The sequence below is a fragment of the Rissa tridactyla genome, chromosome 21 (genome assembly GCF_028500815.1).
Source record: "Rissa tridactyla isolate bRisTri1 chromosome 21, bRisTri1.patW.cur.20221130, whole genome shotgun sequence".
NCBI classification, from domain to species: Eukaryota; Metazoa; Chordata; class Aves; order Charadriiformes; family Laridae; genus Rissa; species Rissa tridactyla.
The window spans coordinates 4,925,531-4,949,478 of NC_071486.1; the positions used below are offsets into that span (position 1 = coordinate 4,925,531).

A 23,948-nucleotide genomic window follows, 5' to 3' on the forward strand; every position below is an offset into this window, starting at 1 on the left:
GCTACAGAATTTGCAAGCAAATACAAAGCAAACCCTTGAATATAAACCAAAACTTATCATTCTGAAGGGTAACTGAAATATTATTGAAGAGAGAGAATGGGAAATGGCTTTGACTTTGTGCAAGATTGTTTTCATTTGTTGTCCATCAAAAGACATGCAGACGCAGGAGAGCAAACTGCAACCAGGGTTTAAGGCCAAGGGTTGAATTTGACCTAGAGACTTTAATTCAGCATCGACTTTAAAAAAGAGCTATCCCTTACTGGTCTTCTCATTCATGGGGGGAGAGTGCATTCCGATGGTTGCCCACAGTGGGATAACAGCACTTGAACCTGATCTGTATCTATGGAAAGAGAAAAAAAAAAAAAAACAACAAAAAAACACAAAACCATTTCCCGGTCTACATAAGACTCTGAAGCTGGAGATGTGTGTTAGCCCAGGATGTGGTTATGAACTAACAAGCAGCACTCCCGGACCAAATTCAAGTCCAACATATCATACCTTAGAGACGCTTAGTGCTTTTCAATCAATACATGATGAACAAACACAGAACATACACCTTTCAGAGCTCTGTGTTCTCCTTACCCTGCACACCTAGGATCGCCTTTGTACCAACTCTGCGGGAGTTTAGATTATTGGCGATATCTTTCTATACTTGATTTACCATATTGCAGTGAAAGAAGTAAAAAAAACACACCTGTTCGCTTTGTGGTTTGCTGCATCAAAAGTATACCTAAAAATATGCTTTTAAAGGACGGGGAATTTGCTGGGAAATCTCCCTATTTCTACAGTTTTTCCAGGTTTCCTTCAACATAGAAGATGGGCAAGAACAGAACAGCAGCTCTTTACATCAACTTCGTCCCATTTACTCAGTCTTTCAAGGCCACCTATAGGGCCAAAACAAGCTGTACTGCAGAAACCAGATCTAATCTTGAATTCCTCTGTTTGACTTTTTTTTCATCCCCATACCAAATACTACCAAAAGAAACACAAACAGGATATTCCTGAGGCAAAATTCTGTTAGATTAAAACTTGACAGCTAGTATTCTTTGCCAAGGGAATCTTATCCCCGGTTTGGCAGCGCTCGCTGTAGTTACAAAACCCTACGCGTGTCCACTTCTCAGATGCACATCCATTACATGTGAAAACAAATCATTTGTTTCTGGTATTAATTCCCTGTAAAATGCTACTACAAAGCCAAGGGCAACTTTTAACTTACGCTGGCAGAGCATCTGCCTACAGGACTGAGCAGTCAGTAAACACACTGGGTTCAGAAGAGCAATGCTGAGGAGAAAAGCAGCCAGAGGCTGCACGTACTAATAGGATGGTCAGAGACTAGTGGCAGTGGGAAGAGTAGCTCTTGAAAAAGAGGTCACAGATCCCAGCATTGCCCCATTTCTTAGTGTTTACTTCTGGGGACAAAAGAAGTGCCACACCTGCTAACTGCTAATTAATCCTAAAACTGAAGTAGTGTAGCAGTACCTGAAGGTAACTCTACAGCTGCTCCAGATAAAGAATCCATGTCAGGACTGCAGCATATAACTGCAGATACCACAGCAGTGAGGTAGAAATACCTGTCAAGGTTAATTGGCTGGTATGTTTCAAAAGAAAAGAGAGGAATGCCATGAGCTCCATTATTAAACCACTCCATTCCAGAAGCCTGGGAGCACTATTGTCAACAGCAGTATCCAACACCAAACACACCTACTTATATAATTTCATTTTACCACACTATGGAATAAAATAACCAGAACAGGTAGAGAAGCAGAATCTGCCACCAAGCACCAGCTTACGGCTGTCAATAAGCATATAAGATCCTGTGTTGGGCAACAGGTGGCATTTCACAAAGTATCCCAAACAGCCTCTGCAAACAAACACATTAACCCTCCTAGGCTGCAGCTAGGGACAAGGGCAACCTGATCTCCTGCCCTATTGTATTGAACACCAAATATCTCAGAGACCACAGAATCACACAATGGTTTGGGCTGGAAAGGACCCTGAAGCCCACCCAGTGCCACCCCCTGCCCCAGGCAGGGACACCTCCCACCAGCCCAGGTTGCTCCAAGCCCCGTCCAACCTGGCCTTGAACCCCTCCAGGGATGGGGCAGCCACAGCTTCTCTGGGCAACCTGGGCCAGGGGCTCACCGCCCTCACAGCAAACAATTTCTTCCCCAGATCTCATCTAAATCTCCCCTCTTGCAGTTTAGAGCCATTACCCCTTGTCCCGTGGCTCCCCTCCCTGATCCAGAGTCCCTCCCCAGCTTTCCTGGAGCCCCTTTAGGGACTGGAAGGGGCTGGAAGGTCTCCCCGGAGCCTTCTCTTCTCCAGGCTGAACCCCCCCAGCTCTCTCAGCCTGTCCTCACAGCAGAGGGGCTCCAGCCCTCCCTGCATCTCCGTGGCTTCATTAGCGAGCTGCTGACCTGGGGTAAGCAGACACACCAAAATGACTTGTTAGATAAGGTCACAAGCACAAGCGTTTTGCGATACCCCAACCCTTGGGAAAACCAGGTCCCTTCGGATCCCAGAAGCTTCACCCCAAAGCTTCTGGGGTGTTCAGAGAAACACCCGCTGCCGGGTGTTCATCCCGAGGAACCACACCTGCAGCCAGTTTTTAACACAGACACGCACGAGCAAAACACAGACGCAGCGACAAGCCCCGGGATTTGTCGTGCCGATCGCGACAGACCCCGTCGCGCCGCGCCGCGCGCTCTCCCCCCGCTCCGGCGCCCCCTGGCGGCGCAGGGCGGAGCCGCCGGCGGGAGAGGAGCCAAGGATGCGAAAGGGCGGCCGGGCGCGGTGCTGCGGCACGGCGGAGCTCGGGTTCTAAAGGAAACGAGATGAAAAACGCTACACAGGATTTCTTAAAAGCACAAACTCCCCGCGCACCATAACCTCCAGTGCCCGGGAGAACGCTTCCAGAAAGCAACCTGCACAGGGGTCAATTCCTCTGCATGCGAAATGACAACCAGCTAACGATGAATTAGCGCCCATTCCTGATGGACGCTGTTGTCCTCTTTCATATGATACCCACAAAGAACAGGGTGTGTGTATACTGGCAGTGCCAGGGCAGATATGGCAAAATAGAAAGACTATCGATCGCCAAGGGGAAGCTCATGGAGGTGAGCATCATGTGTGAAAGGCTTTGTCTCTCCTCATCATTGATTTTTATAATTGGTTTTGAAGCCGAAAACCTCCTCACAACTCATAGAAGAGCCTGTAGAACCAAGGACTGGGTTCTTTACTGCCAATACGACTTAATTCTTCACAACTTCCCCTCAACACAGAGGGAGTAAGGGGAAGGTGACAGGCGCCAGCCTGGCCTGGCCGAAACCTGACTTGCACTCCTCAAAGAAAGCACCACCTCTGCAAAGGAACGAATCCCCAAAATATCAGACATCATGAAAGATGAACACGTTTTTACATCTCACTAACATTCACAAAACAAAAGGCAACCACAGAATACCTTTGAACAGGAGAAAAATTACACAAGTCATGTTTATGGGTTATAAAAGCCCTTTTATAAAGCCATTTTTAAACAAAACCAAAAAGTTTACAAAAGAAAATAAAAGATACAGAAGAATGAGTTGCTTAATATATTCCAAAAAGGAGAAAAATAAAAGAGGGGACACAATTCCAACATGCTGAACAATAAAGGGTTCTTTTTCCTTGTGTTTTTTTTTAATACAAAATACAAGCGAAGGATACACATACTTAAAACAGAGCTCAGGAGCAGGTATGCAGTCCTGGGAACCCTTCAATAAAAGCAAAGCAGGGTTTTGTTATTTTTTTTTTCTTTCTTTGCAGGTACATACAGAGACTGGAATATGTAAAATTAAGTAGCACAAAAGACCATCACACAATTCTACCAATGAATGTTGCACCTATAAATTCACGAACATGGTCAACAGTCATGTTCACTTCAACCCTTTGGAAAAAAAAAAGTGTTGTTTTTATTTTAAATAAAGCATTAATGTTACATTCAGACTTAACTCCTAGTACCATGCGGTAGATCTCAGTATTGTCAAGGTATTGCAAAAGTCACCAACCCTACGGGGCCCAGTGATGGCAGCCACGTCTGCAACACACACCCCGGCACAGGCCAGCAGCGCTGGAACAGTCTGCAGCTGCCCCTTTTTCTGTCTGCTCTCGAGATTTAAGAAAAAAAAAAAAATTAAAAGGGATGGGGAGAGAAACTGCAAAGAGCCCGATTTTTAGAAAAGCTCAACAGGGGATTGCAAATACTCAAGACAAATATTCACTGCATACCATATAATGATGCCTTGCAGATAGCGCAGGGCCCAAGGCCCGACCTGGAGTCTCCTCCTCTACCTTCAAAGTGATTATTCAGGGTTTGCTGTGACATGATGTTCATGGTTAAACAAAAGTAATGTAGCTCTTATTTACAATTTTTTTGTAACAATTGCTTCTGCAGGAAAAAAAAAAAAAGTAAAACTCACAAATCTTCAGAACACAAAGGGAATAAGATGTCAGACACTCCCATGCGCGCACTCACACCCGCGCACTCACACACAAAATACTTCAGGGGCTTTTACACACATTATTCTGGCTTAAGCTGATTGAGTATTTCTCCATCCCACCCACTACCCCTCCCAAAATATATATATAAAAAACCCTTGCCCCAATATACAAAGCATATGCACAATGGTGTTTGCAGTCACACTGAGCGTGCTGAGGCCGATGGACCCACTCGATTCACCGCGGCTGAAGGGGGCAGGCAGTCTAGAGAGTCGCTTCCAATAGTGGTTGATACAGAGTCAGCACATGGTGAGAACTTGACTAGACTTAGAAATATTTGTGTTTTAATAGAAAGAGTTCAATGAAAAGACATTCAAATGCCAGTCATCTACTGAAGTGGGAAGTCTAAAACGAGGATACACTTGAGTTGGGGAGGTCTCGGAAGGACACTGTCATCTTTCAGAGCTCTGATACTCCTTATGGTACTTAAAAAAAAAAGCCAACCTGGACAGTAAGAACATAATAGTTAAGTTCTGCTTCCTAGTTTCATTAGCAGAACTTTTATTTAAACCTCCCCAAAAATATTCAAACTTCAGGGAAAATTTTCTATTTGATCATATACATATAGAATATATAATTTCCACATATAGATGCGAGTCCCCCAAACTAACATATCCTACATGCCAGCAACTATTTTGTGACAGTGTCCCTTTAAATATCCATCTGCTTACATTTTCATATCCTGCCTCCCCCAGCAGATGAACATCCACTTCTCAAATATTAAACTCATGGATCAGTTTGTAGTTTTTAAGAACCATGTGTTCAACAATATGATCTGTTATAAAAATAAACACTTCACAAACAAATTACATAAAGCAAAGCACCAGTTTCTACAGCTCAAAAGCTTCCAGCATGTTACAGTTTACTTCCCTCCCTCCTTAACCTGGGTGCCTCAGTGTCTATTGTACCTTTGTGACCGTCACCAGCGGAGGGGGAAAAAAAAAAAAAGAAAAAAAGAAAAAAAGGAATTCAAGCACATCTTCTGCCACTGCCCTGGTAGCCCATCACCTGCGGATGCCGCCGTGCGGTGGCAACAGGAGCTGAGCAGGCTCAGCACTGTTACTGGCATCAGTGAGGTGCCCCAGCAGAAGCCACCCAAGGTGTGCTGCTTCTCTCCCCACACACTCTGCTGCTTTGATGAAGTTAAAACAACAAAATTAAAAGCTTCTTGGCTGCCCCATTTCTAAGTCTTGCTCTCACCCACAATCCATTCTGAAACCCATTTAGCTTGACACATTTGGCATTTTCATGCTGATCAAACAGAAACCAAAGGAAATAATCTCTAGTATGAAATTCCAACTGAAATTGCAATTTTTACTGATCAAGTCTTCTGGCCAGTTAAAGGCAGTACTACTGACATGTAACTGCGAAACTCAATGTGGTGGTGTGGATTCAGAACAGAATGAATGAAAGGCTATATAATGGAAGTTAGTTATGAACTACCATTTTAAGAGTAAGACCAGGGCAGGATACTAAGTTAACTGAACATTGGAATAAATTCGTTTACCTCTCTGCAAAGGCTCCAAAACTACAGCTGTGTAACAGAAGACAATCTTTTCAAAGCCTTCTTCTGTGAATGTAACTTTCTGCTCCATGGAGAACTATTCATGGTCCTAGAGAAAGGCATTTTTACAGCTTTCCTTCAAGAAATCAGAATGCTTAATACAAATTATTTAAAGAGGACATTTAAAAATGTGAAGTCTGCAGCTACCGGAAAATGTTGTGTACTAAAAAACCCAAAAAACATGTATTAACCTTCATAATTTTCCTCTTATCTGTAAAAACGTAAACTCCTGCATTTCTAACAGAGTAACCCAACAGACCATTAGGGCTTAGTGTTTGCACAATCAGCAAAACAGTAAGGTATAGAAAAAGTTACAAAATCCCAGAAGTAGTACAGGATTTACATAGTGTTTGGGTTGTAACAAACTCAAAGATAAGCATCATGCAGCCTGTAACAGCCATTAGAGATGAACACATGAGAAAGCAGAACAGTTTTGTAAGATAAAGGGCCAAAACTGCCAGGCGTAAAATAATCCAGTCCAAAATCTGAACTGAGAACAACAGAAACATATTTTTCACAGCCTTAACTTTAGTTAACTGTGGTAGAAAAAAACCTCAAGAATATATTTTAAATGGAACTTACAAAATACACTCTTCAGAAAAAGAGTCTGGTCTAGCGGGCAAAGAAACAGCTGTTTGACCAGATCAGCTAGAGGTATTCTATGTTTAAGTAACCCTTGCACATTTTAATACCAAAAAAACCATAAGAACCCAATAGACAAGAATAGCTTGAAATATAGTCTGGACTGAAGGGGAACAACTGTGTGGACCAGACATTCATAAAAGTGTATACTATCCCCAAATTGAACGCAAGTGTTTTTTAGAACTTGGCCATTTATTTTCCCGTATTACCCAAGAAGCACTCGACTAGGAGTAGAGGGAATGCAAGAAACTCTGCTCTCCCAGAGATCTGGAAGGTGGGAAGAGGTGTGGGAGAGGAGAGGGGATTACATTCGCTTCTTTTTCAAGACTGATACTTCATGCCAGCCTTAAGCTGTTCTGCAAAATTAAACCACTTTAAAAAAAAAAAAAAGATTTACAATGGAAACACCGATCATCTTTATTGTAACGGCAACAGTAGTTTCATTATAGTAAAGAATGTTAGAGAACTTAATTTTTTATAAGCCAAGGTAAAGTAATTTACCAGCCTCAATAAAATCCATGGCTATGAATCACACAAGACAATCACTCGGCTGTTATATTAATATTCCGTTCCGCATTATAGGCTCCACACTGGGCTCAGCATCTTCAGGCTCCCTATGCCATTCAGCCAAGTGTCCTTCCTGGTCATATTAGTGTATCACATCTAAAAGCTCTCTAAAAATCCAAACAGGATTAACAAATCTGGTAGCATGCGCACCAGAAATCCAACTAATTAGCTGCCTTATGTTACCTTCAAGAGGCTGGTTACAAAACGTGTAGTTCTGTGACAAAAAAAAAGATGCAAAGCTTATCAGCTATAACTGTGAGCAACATACAGAAAGCACAAAGGGTTTAAGAAAAAAAAAAAAAAGAAAGAAAAATGGCAGGTCCAGTTTTCAATATTTCCACCAACAAACATGGCAGCAACCTCTGTATTAGGCTTTGAAAACCAAGGCTTGGGTATTTTAATTAAAGATTAAAAAAGGATATGGCTGCTTTGATAAAAACACAGTAAAATGCCACCACACACATTTCAAGTGTCTTGCATTTAGAGGGACATCTTGCTTTTATTACAAAACGACAGCCCTGCTACACTGCTTCCAAACTCCACTTCCTCCTAGCTTCATCTTTTAACACTGTTCCCTATTCAGCACTTCTGAGGCTCAGGGAGCAGAATGATGACCAACAGTTAGAAGCAGACATGTCTGCGTGGGAGCAAAGCCCCCCACGCTGTAGGATGGAAGGATGAAGATGTGGAAGTGGTACGGGGGTGATGTTCAGTATCGATGGAAGTCTGCTGGCCAGCACTGCGGCTGGAGAGGCTGAGAGGTATGACTACATAGCCTTTCCGAGGACAGACGGGGGGAGAGAAGAGAAACACTTAAGCGTGACTCATGGGATCCGAGACTGACCAGAGCATTACAGGAATCCTTTGCTTCACATTTATAAAAGGACATCCCTCGTCCCAAAAGCTAAAGAATTTAGTTTTACACTACCCATATTTTTTTTTCCTTGGAAAAACTTTAAAGACATTTTCCACAATACCAAATGGAAAACAGAGTTTTAAAAATTGTTTTCAATTTCTCTTCCCTATTCTGCCCATCTATAGCCAACCTTGGAAGAAATAAAATACAGTTAATGGATGTGAGAAGGTTGTATATCTGAGTTTGTATAGAATGAACTGCAATTTGCCTAAAGCAGAATAGTATTCTATCCAGCAAAGACAAAAGATCTTGCAACCTAATTGGAGGGTCTTTTCTAAATAAAAGACAGTGGACCATCTACAATCTCTTAATTGCTTTCTGTGAAAAGTGTGCCTGAATCCAAGAAACATAGGTTTCCTCCCCATGTTTCCTGTTCCTCAATTGGAATTCATATCAACTACATTATTTCTGAAAGTGAACTTGTATCAACAGAAGTCTGTTAAAGCATAGGTTCATTTTTTCCACATATTCAAATACAGAATAATAGTTTTAAAGAACTCTTACCAGCACTGGGAAATCTATTCTACTTAACGATTTGTAAGTATGGTTTCCACGTATCAGTCTCAAACCTTATTGCTTCACAACTGCAGTATCCCTTGAAAAAAATATATATTTAAATGGTCTGTTAATTTGTCTCAAATGGCTTTCAGATTTGGTGGGGGAGGGAGAACGGAATGGCCAACAGAGAACATTGACTTCAAAATATTACTGTATAAGGGTTTCCTCTTATTAAAAAAAGGATACACTGTATTAAACAGCTGAAAGTAAAGACAGCATTCAAAGCCCATGAGTCAAGCCACAGCCAAAACCGTGTTCTACCCCTAAGTATGTTTTCTTTTCCTTTTTCTTTTTTTCCTTTTTTTTTTTTTAAACAAAGATTTTTTTCAACTGCCATTTAATCTTCACCAGAGGGTGCTTCATCTTCAGATCCCTCATCCCCTGACTTCTCTGGTGGAGGGCTGGCTGATTTTTTCTTTTCTGGGGGACTTTCAGGCTCTTCATCCTCTTCTTTGGGGGATGGGGTCTTTTCTTTTGTTGCCTTGGAGGCTGTGGGGCGGCCCGCCTTCCCTTTGCCTTTCACTGGACTGGGGGTCACTGAAAAAAGAAAAAGCTTATAAAAATTATGATCTCTAGCAAAACCAAAAAAAGCATATGGCTTTATACAAACACGATTTATGAGATGCTTCAGTAGCAGGATTCATTTTGCTTTGACCGTACCACACACAGAGTGGTTTTTGCACTCCATATTAGTAAGGCTGAACTGGAAAGTTAACTAACAAGATTTAAAAACTATTTAATTGCAGTTCCTAACTAATTATTGTATATGACATCATAAACTAGCATAGCTAGCCTACTGTCAAGCCAGTACATACGTTGCTATTATGATTTTAGACTTCCTGCAGAAATGCATCAAATTATCGTTTCATTCAAATTTCTCCGCCTTCCTCCACCCTGAAAACATCACAAAGCCCATGAGTTCCAAAGAAAGACACAAATTCTATTATTTGGCTACGAGACACAGAAAGTCAGACTGCAGCACCTCAATAGGGAAGGTTTTGCAAACTACGCAGCTTTTGCCCAAGAGACATATATATTAACTCAATCTTTTAAATAAGAATTAAAGCCACCTTATTATTTCCCAGTGCTGCTTTAAATCATGGCAAGTTACATGAATTAGCCCTTCAACATTTTATGTGAATGCTTAATGATCCCAAGACTTCCACTGAGTCTTCCATAGTAGAAAAAGAAAATACGTGCTTCTAAAGCAAACTGTGCGACTATTTGCATAGACGCACCTGTAGCCTTTAGCCTGGGCTTCGGCATTTTCTTTTCTTTCCTCTCTGGCTTGGATTTCTTGGAGACCTTTTTATTTTTCTTTTTTGAACTGCCATAGTCACTATCATCATCATCTTCCATGAGGAAGTCTTCATCGCTTCCTGAATCTGCTGAAAGCACAAAGAAATTTAAGTTTTTTGAAAAAAAGGAAAGGGAGCAGAAGATACAGTTGAGAGATCTGCCAGTTAAACTGCAGAGACGGGAAACTAGGACTCTGTGACCTTATGACCTTCCACCTATCTGCTGTGCTAATGAAACTGGACATAGGAGAAGATTTTACACTGGTAGGGATAAAGCACTAGCATGATGAAACACACAAGTGATTTGAGGTTCTCAAAGTATGCTCCATCTCCTCAGTAAGTAACCCATCTCAAAATAAAGAGCGCAGTCAAATAACAAACTTTATTTTAACTTTTTACAATCCCATTTACTCACTCTCCTGGAACTGTGCCTCATCATCCTCTTGTTCTTCCTCCTCACTACCCACATCATCCATAAGCATCTCTCGTTGTTTAGAAGCTGCTTTGGATGCTGCCTGTCGTTGCTGACGCACATTTTTGTGGTCTTCTTTCTCATCCTCACTGTCCTCTGCAGCAAAAGTCACCAAGTTATAACGAAGATACAGAACACAGACCACGTAACTGTCTTCAGGTAGCACATGGGCAAGGCAAAGGTCAAACCGTTCATGAGAAAGTTAATCAAGATGCTCACCGAATAACTGAGCAGTGAGGAGAACATGGTCACATTCAACCTAATAAGCACTTTTCTGTAGTCACCCAACAAAGATCTTGTGCAGTATCTTTCCCTGCAAAGACTAGCAACCCTTTTTTTTTTTTTTTTTTACCTGCAGGCCTTTTCCTGGATTTGGAGGCTGCTCTCTTATTCTTTTCTGGTTTAGCCTTTTTTCCTTTTTTGCTTTTTTGAGAGCTCTCATAGTCACTGTCAGCTTTGCCATCATCTGCTCCTAAATCATCATCTTCACTGCCAAAATCTTCATCTGGAAGGAGAAAGTACAAATATGAAGTTTCTTGTATCGTTCTGAAATATGGTTGAGAACTACAGGGAAGATTAATATGCATCTATCTACCTGTAAAGAAAAACTTTATCTCAGCATCATATTACCCAAAAAAAGTATGTTACCCCAAATCAGGGCTGGAAGTAACAGCAGTAGAGGCAGCATCCAGGTCAAGGTAAGTGTATTGGAAAAGCACATGCTTCGCTAGTCAGAACAATTTCTTTCCTACGTGAAATCTTATTCCTGTAACTCTTACAAGCTGGTCTTTATTTTGAAGACACACCATCAGTACAATGTAGTTACCTGCCGAGTGTGAATCATCTTTTTTAGTCTTCACATCTTTTTCCTCTGAATCCTCACTGAAAATGAGAGAAAGACAGAGTTTGACTGCTATTTTAACCTCTATTTCAGTCATTGCTGTATGGAAAATACCAATTTTCAGAGAGCAAACTGGTCTCTAAGATGGCAATATGCACTCTCCCTGGACATTATCATGTTATACTTCAGGATTACTCAGCTGTATATGTAATTATCATGGTTGGAAAGATAACATTCGAACTCCGAATCACATACAAACTTACATGGAATCAAGTGAACCAACCAGGAAATAATAAGGTTGAGATGAACCATGCACTTCACTCTGAAATCTACCAATAACCCAGATGTCTTCCATTTTACAGTTAGAATTTTGAAATTTTTTATGCTAATGCATGTCTGAGTCTATAAATGGAAAAGTTTTACTCTCAATAGATTTATAGTCATCGCTTGTCTTCCTGTCATTGTTTTCTTTAGACTGCTTCATTCTCTGTGCACTGCCATAGAGCACTTAACCAGAACATATTTGGTCTACAATCTCCCAAACGATCTGATCTCTGATGGACTTTCACTGCTCCCTTCTAGTGGTTTCAATCCTCATCAGAGGGTATCCCTATCAAGCAGATACTAATGTTCTGTTCTTATCCAAACACCCATCGTTAGTCATTACCGCTGTCCAGAGAGGGTCTTCCTTCCAGCATGTGAGAACATGCACTCCAATCAGAGAATAAACAAGTGTTTTAAACAGGAATACTCTGTTGAAGGCCACTGATGTACAACATATGCTTCAGGAATGGCTGAACTGCAGACTTTGACAAGGTCAAGAAATACAATAGATCAAATCGTTGCTACTTTCAAATTTGGCAGTGGGAGCTGACACACAACATTTCTCGAGAACTCTAATAGTTTAGATAACTTGTCACATTTCAGCCCCTCAGGCCCATATGTTTTCAGTCTTATACAGATAGCTGTGGATTTCAATCACTTAAATACATGAGTTTGTTTTACACGCAAGCCCTCTGCAATGTTTGTGATAAACACAGAAGTATTCTTACATACTTAAAAATTCCCAAAGCTAGTAGAACATCAAGTCAACTATTTAGTTGCTTTGGGAGCTGCCTAGCCCAATTTCTTTATACATCGTGCCCATTAAATCTTTGATTTCAGGTGCTACAGGCATTTGCCAGCGTGAAAATAGTCTCTCCCTCTCAGTTCACAATAGCAGGTGGACCACGTGAATACTCCCATGCCTTCATTCAGCTTTTAACTTATAGAATAGGAGCGTGATTGGGGAAGCTTCTTAGGCACGCCTGCTGGTAAATTACCTATATTCCCGCAAACAGTGCGACAGAATAAAGAGACGCCTTCGGTTTATGGAATAAGAACCAGCTGGCAGAACCTCCATCCCTGAAGTTGATGTCTGTCACAAAAGCAGTCAGTTGACTTAGTAGGTTTTATGACAATCATTTGCTTAGTTCTAAGTGAGCCCTTTCACACTGCCGGAGCAACTCAGTTATCAAAACAAGTTACTGTGTTTCTGAATTAGACAAAACAGGAAATGGGAAACAAAGAACCCCAGAGCTAACAAATGGCCCGTACTCCTAACTGCCACTTTACCATCCCATTTAATCTTTAACCACAGGAATGCTCTGAGCATACCGAAAAAACATGGAAAACGAAATGCATCTTGCCACTAACTTACCTAGGTAATTGTACTAATTGCCAGTTTTTGTAACTCGGATCATACTCCTTCCCATTCTAACTGTCTAGCTCTTGAAAGCTATTTTAATGACGAAGTACTAGAGACAAGTACTTTACACATGATTTCTCTGTCTACGCAGATAAGAAAGAACCACCTCAATGTCCAAGCTGGTTGTGCCAGCCTTGTGATCGAGAGCTCTGTATCTTATACTGCTGGCCTTGAATGCCGCTTACGATCATCCCTCTTACAAGATCCTGCTCCCCACATGCAGGACAAGGTTTGGAGACATGTTCATAACAGATGAAGTGCTTCTTTTACCTGTCCTCCTGAGAATTCTTCCCAGATCGCCTCTTATTTTTAGCCTCCCGGGGAGACGAACGGATTTTCTTCGATGGGGGACCTGAATCTCTTCCATAATCTTCATCTGGACGGGACAGTACAAAATGGTTTTGAATCAAACTCCTAGTTCCCAGCAAACTGACTTCCTCAGCTATAACTTAAACTGACCATTTCATGCACATCAAAAAGAAGCCCTTCAAAAAAAAAAAATAAAATCACAAAGCTTCAAACAAAACTTTATAGAAGCAAAGTCCTGTCTTAAACTAGTGATTTACCTTTTTTTCTGCCAACAGCACAATAAAAATGCCACATAAAATCAAGTCTGACACAGGACTATTAGGAAACACACAAAAAGCCTCACAAGAGGACACAGTATCTCATTTTACAGCTAGTCAAAAACAGAGGTATTATGTAAACCTATTAAAAGTTAACATCCATACATATTTCTACACACTTTTAACAGCAAACTGTCCTCTGATGGGAAAAAGTGTGTCATTATATAGTATTTTACAGCATAACTTTTTGCAACTATTACACAATACCTTATACAATATGAATAACAGGACTGCAATTAAGAACTATGCATATTTGTTTCCATTAATTATCAGTGCAACCTCACTTAGCAAACAGTAGCAGTATGTCTATTTTCTAAGAACACAAAACAGTCCATATGGCTGTCAGAAATATTTTGTTAATTCACAGAGAACATAAAGATTTTTATTTTTTTTTAGATGCAATTCACAAAAATTCCTTTATTCAATTAACTAGAGTCCACTAAAATAAATTGAAAACATATTTTACTGGAGAAAAAAGTGGCATCAGGGAGATTCTGCCACAGAACATAACATAGACCAAAGAAGAGAGTTGCTGCCAACAGCCTCAGGGCACTACAACAATACAAGCATTAAATAATAAGATTTCTATCACCATTGTTTGTTTAATACAAAACATATGAGAATCATTATATTTTCAAATACTTATTAACAGTTCAGAGCCTGTGAAGAGCAGAAACTCCTTAGAATTTAAGTTAAAGATGAACTAGAAGCAAAACAATTAATATGCAAAGCAATAAATGAACTGCTGTAGCCCCAAAATATTATATTGTTAGGGGGGAAAAAAAAAAAAAAAAAAAGAGAAGTCATTTACCAGCATCATCTGATTCCTGAAACTGGGAGTAATCGACCACCTTTCTGTTCCTGTTAAAAAGCAGGGGGAAAAAATAAAATAAAATTAGCAATTCATAACCTCAGAGAGACACAAAAGCTTTCTTCAAGTAAGAAGAAAGTGCCATATCCTTGCTTCCAGTGCAGGATTTGTATCCCAAAAACATCCCAAGAAAACTCTCATAAATAAGCCACCTACACCTTTGAAGTCAGAAATGAACACACAGCATTTTCTAGCATTTTTCTAAGGAGCTATTATAACAGAGTGGATTATATTCTCAGAATTTGAAAGTGCTGTATAGTAAGTAGCACTCTCTTATGGCTCACTTATTCCTCACTGCAGTGAGGAAGAGTCATCTTAACCTATGCTACATAGTTCTTTCATTATTAAAACTATATATACATATTATATATCACTATACTACCAAAAGCACTATTTTAAAGCACTGTCTGCATCTCAAGATTAAACATGTATTTAAAGAATGCATCAGCCTGAACTTTAAGCCAGAGCTCCCCCTAACACCCTGTCTCAAAGCTGTGATATTGAAGATCAGGATTCCAGGTATAAAACAAGTATACAAATACTATCCTGAATTAGATAAACATTTCCTAACTGCTCTTTTTTGAATTTCTGCTTCTCACAGCTCAATATAATCATGCTTGCTCTCATACCTTCTCCTCAAGATTTTTGTTTTCCCACAGGTTCCCCGTTTCTAAAGCATTTTAAGTTTTCACCAGGGAGTTCTAGAGCTTTCTCAATTAGTTACTTTGATGCTCTAACAGGATGTAAGAGAGCTATTACAATGCTTAACTGTATCACTAGGCACAACAATGGAAGAAAACATGTATTTCACTCAACCTATGTTTTTGGACAGCAAATGAGCACGGACCGATACTTTCTTTACCTTATCAGCACCTTCTCTGCTCTCTAATCAAACTGAAAGTAGCACAGGTAATGAGCTATCATTAACAGTGCAACTGCAACAGCCAATTCTAGACAAAATTAACTAACTACACAGGCAGCTATTACTGAAACCAATGTCTAACTTACCTAATTTTTTCTAACTTACCAAAACCTAAAAACCAAAATGTAAGTACTTGTTGGCTATTTTCTCAGCATCTGTCCCAACTACTTTATTGACAAGACACAACTGCCCTGTAATACAGCTACTCAAGGGAACCAAGACAGCTGTGTAATTGAATTATATTTTAGTTATAGCTGATAACACCTCAGACAGACTGCAAACATCCACCTCTTACGTCTGACATGCAATGGGAGGAAGAAGCACAGCTGAAGAAGGCACCAGAGATTCAGAAAGCCCTCCACACATACTTTGTACAATCCTTTTGACTCAAAGCCAATGATAAACTTGATTTTGCAGTTAGCACCACGTGAGCTCACCTCTACAGCTAGAAAAGTCAGGCAAGCGACAGATTAAGTGACCTCCCCAGCACCACAGACTTGAGGACCACTGCAAAGAGAAGCCAACACAAGCTCCATCCAGCGCACAAACCCCAATGCTCTTCCCCTCTCTGGCACTGCAGAGCATGACTCTGGAATTTCACATTTGGTTCCCATAACTGAACTGCACTTTGTGATTAACAACATGCATTGCTGGTAGGACTGTTCAGTTGAAAGATACTCCAGAAGTCATTGTTGTGTTCTGGCTGTTGATCCATTTGAATCAATTATAAGTCACCCTTCTGTACAAGTACCTCTATTCATGCCTTACAGCAGTAGCCTTCAAAACATGAAGGAGCATGATTGTTTGATTTCAACTCTACACCAAGCCTCTAAAACTCAAAAAAAAAAAAAAACCAACAGAACCACCAACCCATCAACAAAACAAAAAACAAACAAGCAAACAAAAAGAAAGCAAGACCAATCATTAGATTTCTACAGGTTGAATCTCATCCAAGATTCAGAGTACGCATGAGTGGAACAAAGTACAACAGCAACATGCTACACAGCCCTGCTGCTCACTCACGGTCCAAAAATGGTAAAATACCAATTTAGGAATACAACTACTGGCAAGGCTTGTTATGGTGTACCATCCAGGGACTCAAACTCCTGTTCCAACAGGCAGCCTTCCTGAAGATTGCCTCCTGATCCATCTCACAAGTGAAAACACTAAAGTTTATTCTGGTGAGCATCTGAATAATAATAAAGTAACTAAGATACTTGATTTGGTCTAAGTATCAGATATTAGGGTTTTTTCCTCTGAAAGCGTAAACGGGGGGGCAAGCAGAATTGCCACATATTCTGTTCTAGCAGCTTTGTAAAAGAATGGTTTCTGACATCACTTCTCTAACAAACAAGACAGAAAATGCAATTTTGCCACCTTGTAGGAAGTTGGGTCATACACAGCTTCATCTTGCTTATTTCAGTCAGAGACCCACACTAAATCAGAAACTGAAAATGTAACACAGTCAGATAAAACATTAATGAAAAACATTGTCTATGTCCCTCCTCTTCCTAAGCACCATTCCCTGTTTTCAGGTAGAAAGTAAGTCCTGCTGGGCTCTCATTACCTTGTGAACAGGAGCAGCGACGGTTGTATAAAATAGGAAATAAAAAAATCATGATGGCAGAAGAAAACAAGAGAGAAGGCTCTTTGGCTTGCTTTATACTATTTTGCAGGGCAAGGAGAAGGATGAAGGATTGAAGGAATATCTGCACTGGTATCACTGAAGATAGAAACTTGCAAGTCTTCCCAACAGAACCACAGAAGCTCACAAGGGCAGAACCATCAAACAAACTGCTCTCATAGCTGCCATTCTCCTCACTTTATACTCATCATTCACTCCATTTAGATCTACTTATGTTCTTCTTTACAACTGTCAACAGCACTGATCTGCAATGCTTAATAGCTATGAGTTTGCAAAGACAGAATGCATCTTTCATTACACCAAGGTGATAAAATACAGTAGGTAAGTTCACTGGAGTTGAAAGCCAGATAAAAAAAACATTGCTGGTTTTGTCAATGAAGAGTATCTCTTTGCCACTAGCAAAAACTAGAAGATGCTAAGGCAACCAACCAGGCATGAACATAAACTATTTGTACAACTCAGTTAGGCTGAGCATAAAAAGACAGTCTAGTAGACATCTGGGATGGATATTGTTCAACCTGGTTTAAAATGTGCACTGAAATGTTAAGATAACTTACTAATTCAGCTTAACATTTAAAGTGTGCACGTGAAAAGGAACTGGGAGAGGAAAGGTATAGAAAGAGGTCCCGATAGCCTAAGGTTTCACTAACAGCTGTCAGTCCAACATTTCTGGGATAAAGAGTAACTCATCTAGTAACTCATCAACACGTTACACAGGAAGCACTTACTTAGCAAAGTAATACTCAAGTAATTTCATCAGAACTCAGAAATGCACAGTAATTCTTATGTCCCATACTCAATGCCTACCAAACTGAAATTTGGAAATGATGAAAAGCAATATCAGCATTTAAAAGGATCACTAAATGCCTCTTCAACTGAATAAGGATTTTGGCGTAACACCCCACCTTCAGCTAGTGAGGTCCCTAAACCCTCAGTCTTTGTAAGTCAACATGTCAGAATAAAAACTAGCAATCAGCTAGAAAGCTTTTGGTTTGTTTTTTTTTAAAGGGAATGCTTAGGTCCCCAGATATTTCCAAAGGCATCAAAATCCACAGATAAAGACCAAGTTTTAAAACCCCACACATACTTCTGAAAAGCAATGCCAGAAGGGGTCTTCAAAAAGCTAGTAACTGATCTCATCATGCACTGAGGAGGAACGTTTAGGTCAAATGATTACCAGAAGTAACAACCTATCTTCTTATACAATATGGCAAGTAAAATGAATGACAGATTAACTGGTCACTAAGATTTATTTCCTCCCCGCCCCCCCCCAACTACAGCATTTAATCAGTATAACCATCAAACCAAGCATTTGTGATAAAAGTTATAGATCTTTCTTCACATTAAAGGAGTGGTCAGTTTCACTTTCTGGTTCTCATTGCAGTTGCTAAAGGTGTCCCACTTGGAAGACAACACATTATCAATAAATATCACCACTGAAAGCACCCCTTCGGTGCCTTTTTTTATACACAGATAGAAAAAAGATAGGACAGATTTTTAATAGGTATTTTCAAAGTTGTGCAAAACAAATACACAGTGCTAGGCCTTAAATGAACATTCATTTACAATTATGCATCAGCAAGTTGAAATATCAAAGCCTAGTGACAGTTATGTACCTAAAACACGTCACTATGGTGTTAGTCTATTTAAAAATCGGCACAACTGTACTCAGACAAGACTCACCGACTAGAGGTTCCCAATTACAGAGGTCATTGTTTGGGTCTGGACTTGGTGTAACTCCAAACGTCAGTAAGACTAGGCACTGCTCATGGTATCTGCAGAATTTTTAGGGATACACATGACTTGAAACTCCATAAAGCAATTAAATGATTTATGCAGCAACAGTTTAAGCAGTCTTGTGCCCATGCTCCATTTGAACCTAACTACAGTTTAGAAGATTTTAAAATACAATATAGAAATGTTCCAATGCAGAGCAGGGGGGAAAAACCAAGCTCCAATACACACACAAACGAAAAAAAAAAAAGAAATTCTACAACCTGTGTTGTTCCTGGTATTTTGATTTTTATTATACCCCTACCTTGCTCTCTGTTTCTCTTTAGACTGAAAGTTTTCAGAGCAAGGACCTTTTAACTTATCTGGAAAGCGTCTATAGCTTATCTCTGGACACTACCACACATTATTACTCAAGTTAAACGCCAGTCCCCAAGGAAGTGTTGCTTTCCTGCTACCCCATGGAAGTTTTCCAGAATCACGATATTTATACTTTACATTGTCCAGGTACAACACTGGCAACATGACAAGTTACATTTAATAGATAAATACATTTTTTCTTGCAAGCAAAATTTCAAAGGACACTCTTCCACTGTAGTGCCAATGAAGATTCAAGAGTTACTAATAAAGAAAAACTAAGCACATAAAGCCTTGAAGCACTGAGATAGATCAATTAATATCTGATGTTAATCTTAAAATGAACAAACAAAAAAACCCCCGTGATTTCCATACTTGCCCACGCGGTTTCATTTTGCAATGCCTGCAGGAGAGGAGTACCAGCAAGTGAAAGTGACCAGCAAGGAAAAGCAGAAGCAAGCTCCATCAAGTTTAAAGTTAAAATTCTTACTTAACACTCATTAATTGATGTTGTCTATAAAAATCGTGGCTCAAAATGTTTTATTTCATTTGCATTCCAGAATAGATAGGGCTATAATGTAGCCACTAGCTCCAAATGCTCTTTGCAGTACACCAGAAGAGTTAGCTACAACATGCAGAGGTTCAATAACTGTATGTTCCTTTACTTTTTACTTCTTGCCATTTTCTAACAATAGTGCAAATACCATCGTTATCCACCCAGAAGTTTAATTGTGTAGAAAGTACTTGGCTCTAAGTGCCAGGCACACGAAGCCTGTAAATACTGGGACTTTGTTACTACTTCTTAACAATTTTAAGAAACTGACTTCAACAACCAGACTCACCCTTAAGGCAGTCTTCTACCAACGAACAGAAACTGGGGATATATGTTGGACTTTACTATGTTCATTGTCTTAAGTGCATATATATTCACTACAAATTAGCAGACATAATAAATTAATTCAAAGACCATTGAATAGAAGAAAAATTTTCCAACACTAAATCTTATTCTGATGAGGAACCTTTCACCAGACTTCCATATTACTAGCTGAGATATCCAGAAGAAAATGTATACAATTTAAAAAGTTTTGGATTAAAATCTGTTAGGAGAGTTCTCCAGTTACTACCTAGTAGAGCAATGTAATATACTAGCCAATGAGCATTCACATTTTTTTTCCCCTGAAAGGACTACTAAATACAGCTAGATAACAGAATGCTAGATCTATTCCTGACACACGCCAAAAAGTTTTCTGCCACTAACAGCCTGCTGGACTTTGGCACTTAATTTTCCTGTAGACCAGCGCCTGTCAACGGAGGGTAAGACAAGTCAGATCTTTCACAATACTGCAGGATTTTACAGAGATTTCTTTTATTATTATTTTTTAGAAACAGTTGCTCACAGAGTTGCTTAACACCATAAGTCTTAGAAGCTATACTTTTAAAGATACAACACTTTCCTTACCTGTAGCAAGACTCCAGTGCTGGCACATAAATCACCAGCAGAACGTACCCTGAAGTGTCACCCTGAGCAGCAAAGTCACATCACCACTGTATTTCAGAACACAGGCACTGTCATTCAAGATCAGGCCACTAGTCCATCTAGTCCAACATCCTGCCTTGCAGAAGGCCAAAGCCCGATGCTTCAGAGCAGCGTTTACCCAGTCCTGCTAATCCACCTTTTGAACCCAAGACAATTCCCTAAAACTGGAACTTTGAGCTTTATCTGCCCTTACCTTTGCATGCAGGAATACACTACTGGTCAAAAAGAGAGCTACGAAAAAACAACCGTTTCACTAATCACTGTGCCAAACCTCCCTACTTAGCAAAGTTGTCCTAGTTCCTCCCCATTTATTTTTTAAACTCTTGTGTATTAGAGATATTACTTGGATACCAAGGCTATCATCTATAAGTGCATATATGTAATTTTTATAGTCGCAATTAATGTCATATTTATTATTCCAAAATATCCAGAATACCTAAGAATCACACACCAGTGGTGTGGAATAAAAGTACAACCAGTTACTTAAAGTATCTCGAGAATGAAAAAATTTCAGAGCATTTGAAGAATACCTTATGAAGCCCCTTACCTTTTTTATAAAGACAACTTAAGTTACAAGTTCACTGAGCACTTTCCAGAGAAAAGTAAAAAAAAGAATACACTCCTCGCCCCCCAGTAAACTCTTGGATACATGTCATGTTCTCTATCCCGTAGATTTGCAAAGTTATCATGATTCAACAACGTAGGTAAGATTCCCCTGCAGCTCCACGCTGCAGGTCCAACGCTCTTTAACTAAAGACACAAACACCACGACCTCCCTCCTTTGCTGCTGGGGGAAACACAGACCCTTTTAGCTAAGCCGCCCACGCTTTCCCCCTCCTCCCCACCACCTAAAACCAGCCCTCTTGAGGGGTGGGAAAGGGGGGAAACACCAGTCGGAAGGCGAGCAGAGGAGAGCAGTTAGGCGAGAGGAAAAGGGCGTGTGTTCAATGCTGTTCCCACCAGAGGAGGCGGCTCCTCCGAACTCCTCCCCTAAACGTGGTTTAACTCGCATGCACAGCCCCTCTCTGCACAGCCCCTCTCCCCCAGACCCTCGCTGGTCATGGCTTATCGCCTGCCTGTCCCCTCCCCCAGCCAGCGTGGTTCGCTCTGCCCCCCCCCCCCTTCCCCCCCGATCCCCCTCTTCTCTTGCAAGGGGGCGCGGGGGGCTGCGACAGAGGCCTGCTGGCCACCACCGCCTCTCGCCCGTCCGCCCTGCACCAAGTGGGTCAGGCTGGATGGCAAAGGTTCACTTTATTTCCCCCCTCCTCCCCGTTACAAAACGTGGGAGGCCGGCGGCGGCCTCTCCCCAAGGCCTCTCCTCTTCGCACCCCCGGAGCGGCGCGGCCAAACGCGCCGGTAGCCCGCATCCCCCCGCGCCTGGCCAGCGACAAGCCGCGTTGCAAATAATAATAAAAAAATATAAAAAGTTGGAAGGAAAAAAAAAGCTAAATAGGGGACAAAACGGCCCATACGGCCTGCCCACCCCCTCCGTCGCGCCCGCTCTCCTCTCCACGGCCACGCAGCCGCCCCGGGCCCCGCGGGAGCCCCGCCGCAGGCCTGCCCTCCGGCGAGCGGGCTCCCTCCTCCCGCCCCTCCGCTGGGCCCGGCCCGCCTCGCCTCGCTTCGGGCTGCCTCTGCGGCGAGGCCTGCTGCGGGAGGGCCTACACGGCCGGCCCGCCGCCGCCGGGGGCCGGGCCCGGGAGGAGGGCGGGCGGGAGGCAGCGCTGGCGCGGCGGGTGGGAGGAGAGGCGGGAGCGGGGCCTCCGCGCTCCGCCAAGGACTCACCTGACAGGCCTGGACATTTTCCACGGCGGTTCGGGCCCGGCCCGCGGGACGTCGCCCAGCGCTGAGGGGAAGGGGGGGGAAAAAACAACGGTCGCCTGGTGCGGGCTCGGCGTCGCCCGTCCCCTCCCCGGAGCGAGCGGGAGCCCTGGGCCCAGCGCCTCAGGCCGCGCCTCCGGAGCCGCCTCTTTCCCCGCTCAGGCGCCTCCGCCGCCGGCCCCGCGCCCCGCCGCGGGAGACGCCCGCTCCTCTGCCTGGGCCGCGCGGCGTCCCCCGCCCCCGGTCACCGCTCCGCCGCCGCGCTCGCCGCTGCTCTCCGATCCCCCCCGCAAAATGGTCGCGTTCGCACCGCCGAGAGGATGCGAGCGGGGGGCGGTGCAGCCTACCCCGCTGGCACCACCTCCTCCCCCCGCTCATTGGCGGCGGCGGGCGGGCTGCTGCGCCCCATTGGCTCGTTCGAACCATCACGGCGGGCAGACCCTGCCCACTCTCTCCCCGCGGGGAGGGGAGGGGGGCGAGGACGCCCCACACGCTCAAGCTGCTGTGAGCGGCAGAGCGGGCCCGCGGCGCTGCCGGCAGATTCGCCACCGCCTTCTCCCGGCCCCCCCCCGGCGCCACCGCCGCCCCGTCCCGTCCCGCCGGCACCGTCCCGCCACCGCCGGGATCCGGCCTGGATTTTTTCCTCCACGAACTGAGAGGGGGGTGGTCGGCGGGGCCCGACCCGCAGATTCGCCGCGCGGGGCCCGGCGTGGTTTTGGAGGGAAAAGGCGGGGAAGCGCCGCGCCGCCTCGCAGCGGCCCCGCGGGAGCGTCGAGGCCCCCGCGGCGCCCTCCCCGCACCCCAAGCCGTGCCCATCCCCGCTGCCCCGCGGCTTCGGGGCCCGGCCACGCGTGGGGCCTACAGGGCCACTCCGGCTCCCCTCAGGGGAGACCCGCCGGTGAGGGGCGGGAGCGGGGTCGGGCCTGCCGGGGCTTAGGAAGGGAGGTTAGGGCCCGGGCGGGTGATCCCCGCCTCCTGCGGCAGCTCCTTTGTCATGGAAGCGTGTTGCCATTCAGGGCAGGGCTGCCCGGGAGGAATACACAACCCGGGAGGGCAGGGTGTCTGTCGGCCACCGGCGGGGACAGCCGGGGTCACACCGGGTCCTGGCGGCCCCATCGCATTTATGGAATCATTGTAGAATTTACTGCGTCAACCCTTCGTGCTCCAACACCTGGACCCAAACTGCCCCTCAGTGCCCTGACGTGAGCCCCACAACAGATGAGATCACCTTGTGTGGTGGGATTTATCATAAATCTACACACTTTTAATAGTTTTACAGCACATTGCTTGCTTTCTGTTA

At 43.0% G+C, this 23,948-nt stretch overlaps 1 protein-coding gene across 2 annotated transcripts; it reads right to left on the reverse strand.

Annotated features, from left to right (window-relative positions):
• Positions 1–7,131: 7,131 nt before the first annotated feature.
• NUCKS1 (nuclear casein kinase and cyclin dependent kinase substrate 1) lies at positions 7,132–22,954 on the reverse strand. Of its 2 annotated transcripts, none has more exons than XM_054181074.1 (8): positions 22,613–22,954; positions 14,576–14,625; positions 13,409–13,514; positions 11,377–11,432; positions 10,903–11,055; positions 10,494–10,646; positions 10,019–10,168; positions 7,132–9,317 (listed from the first exon to the last, which is right to left on the reverse strand). In XM_054181074.1, the coding sequence occupies exons 1-8, from the start codon at positions 22,627–22,629 to the stop codon at positions 9,118–9,120; spliced, it is 885 nt and encodes a 294-aa protein (XP_054037049.1). In that variant the 5' UTR covers positions 22,630–22,954; the 3' UTR covers positions 7,132–9,117. The 2 variants fall into 2 exon arrangements, with proteins under 2 accessions (XP_054037049.1, XP_054037050.1); XM_054181075.1 differs by having other exon boundaries at positions 10,019–10,165; positions 22,613–22,953.
• Positions 22,955–23,948: the final 994 nt, after the last annotated feature.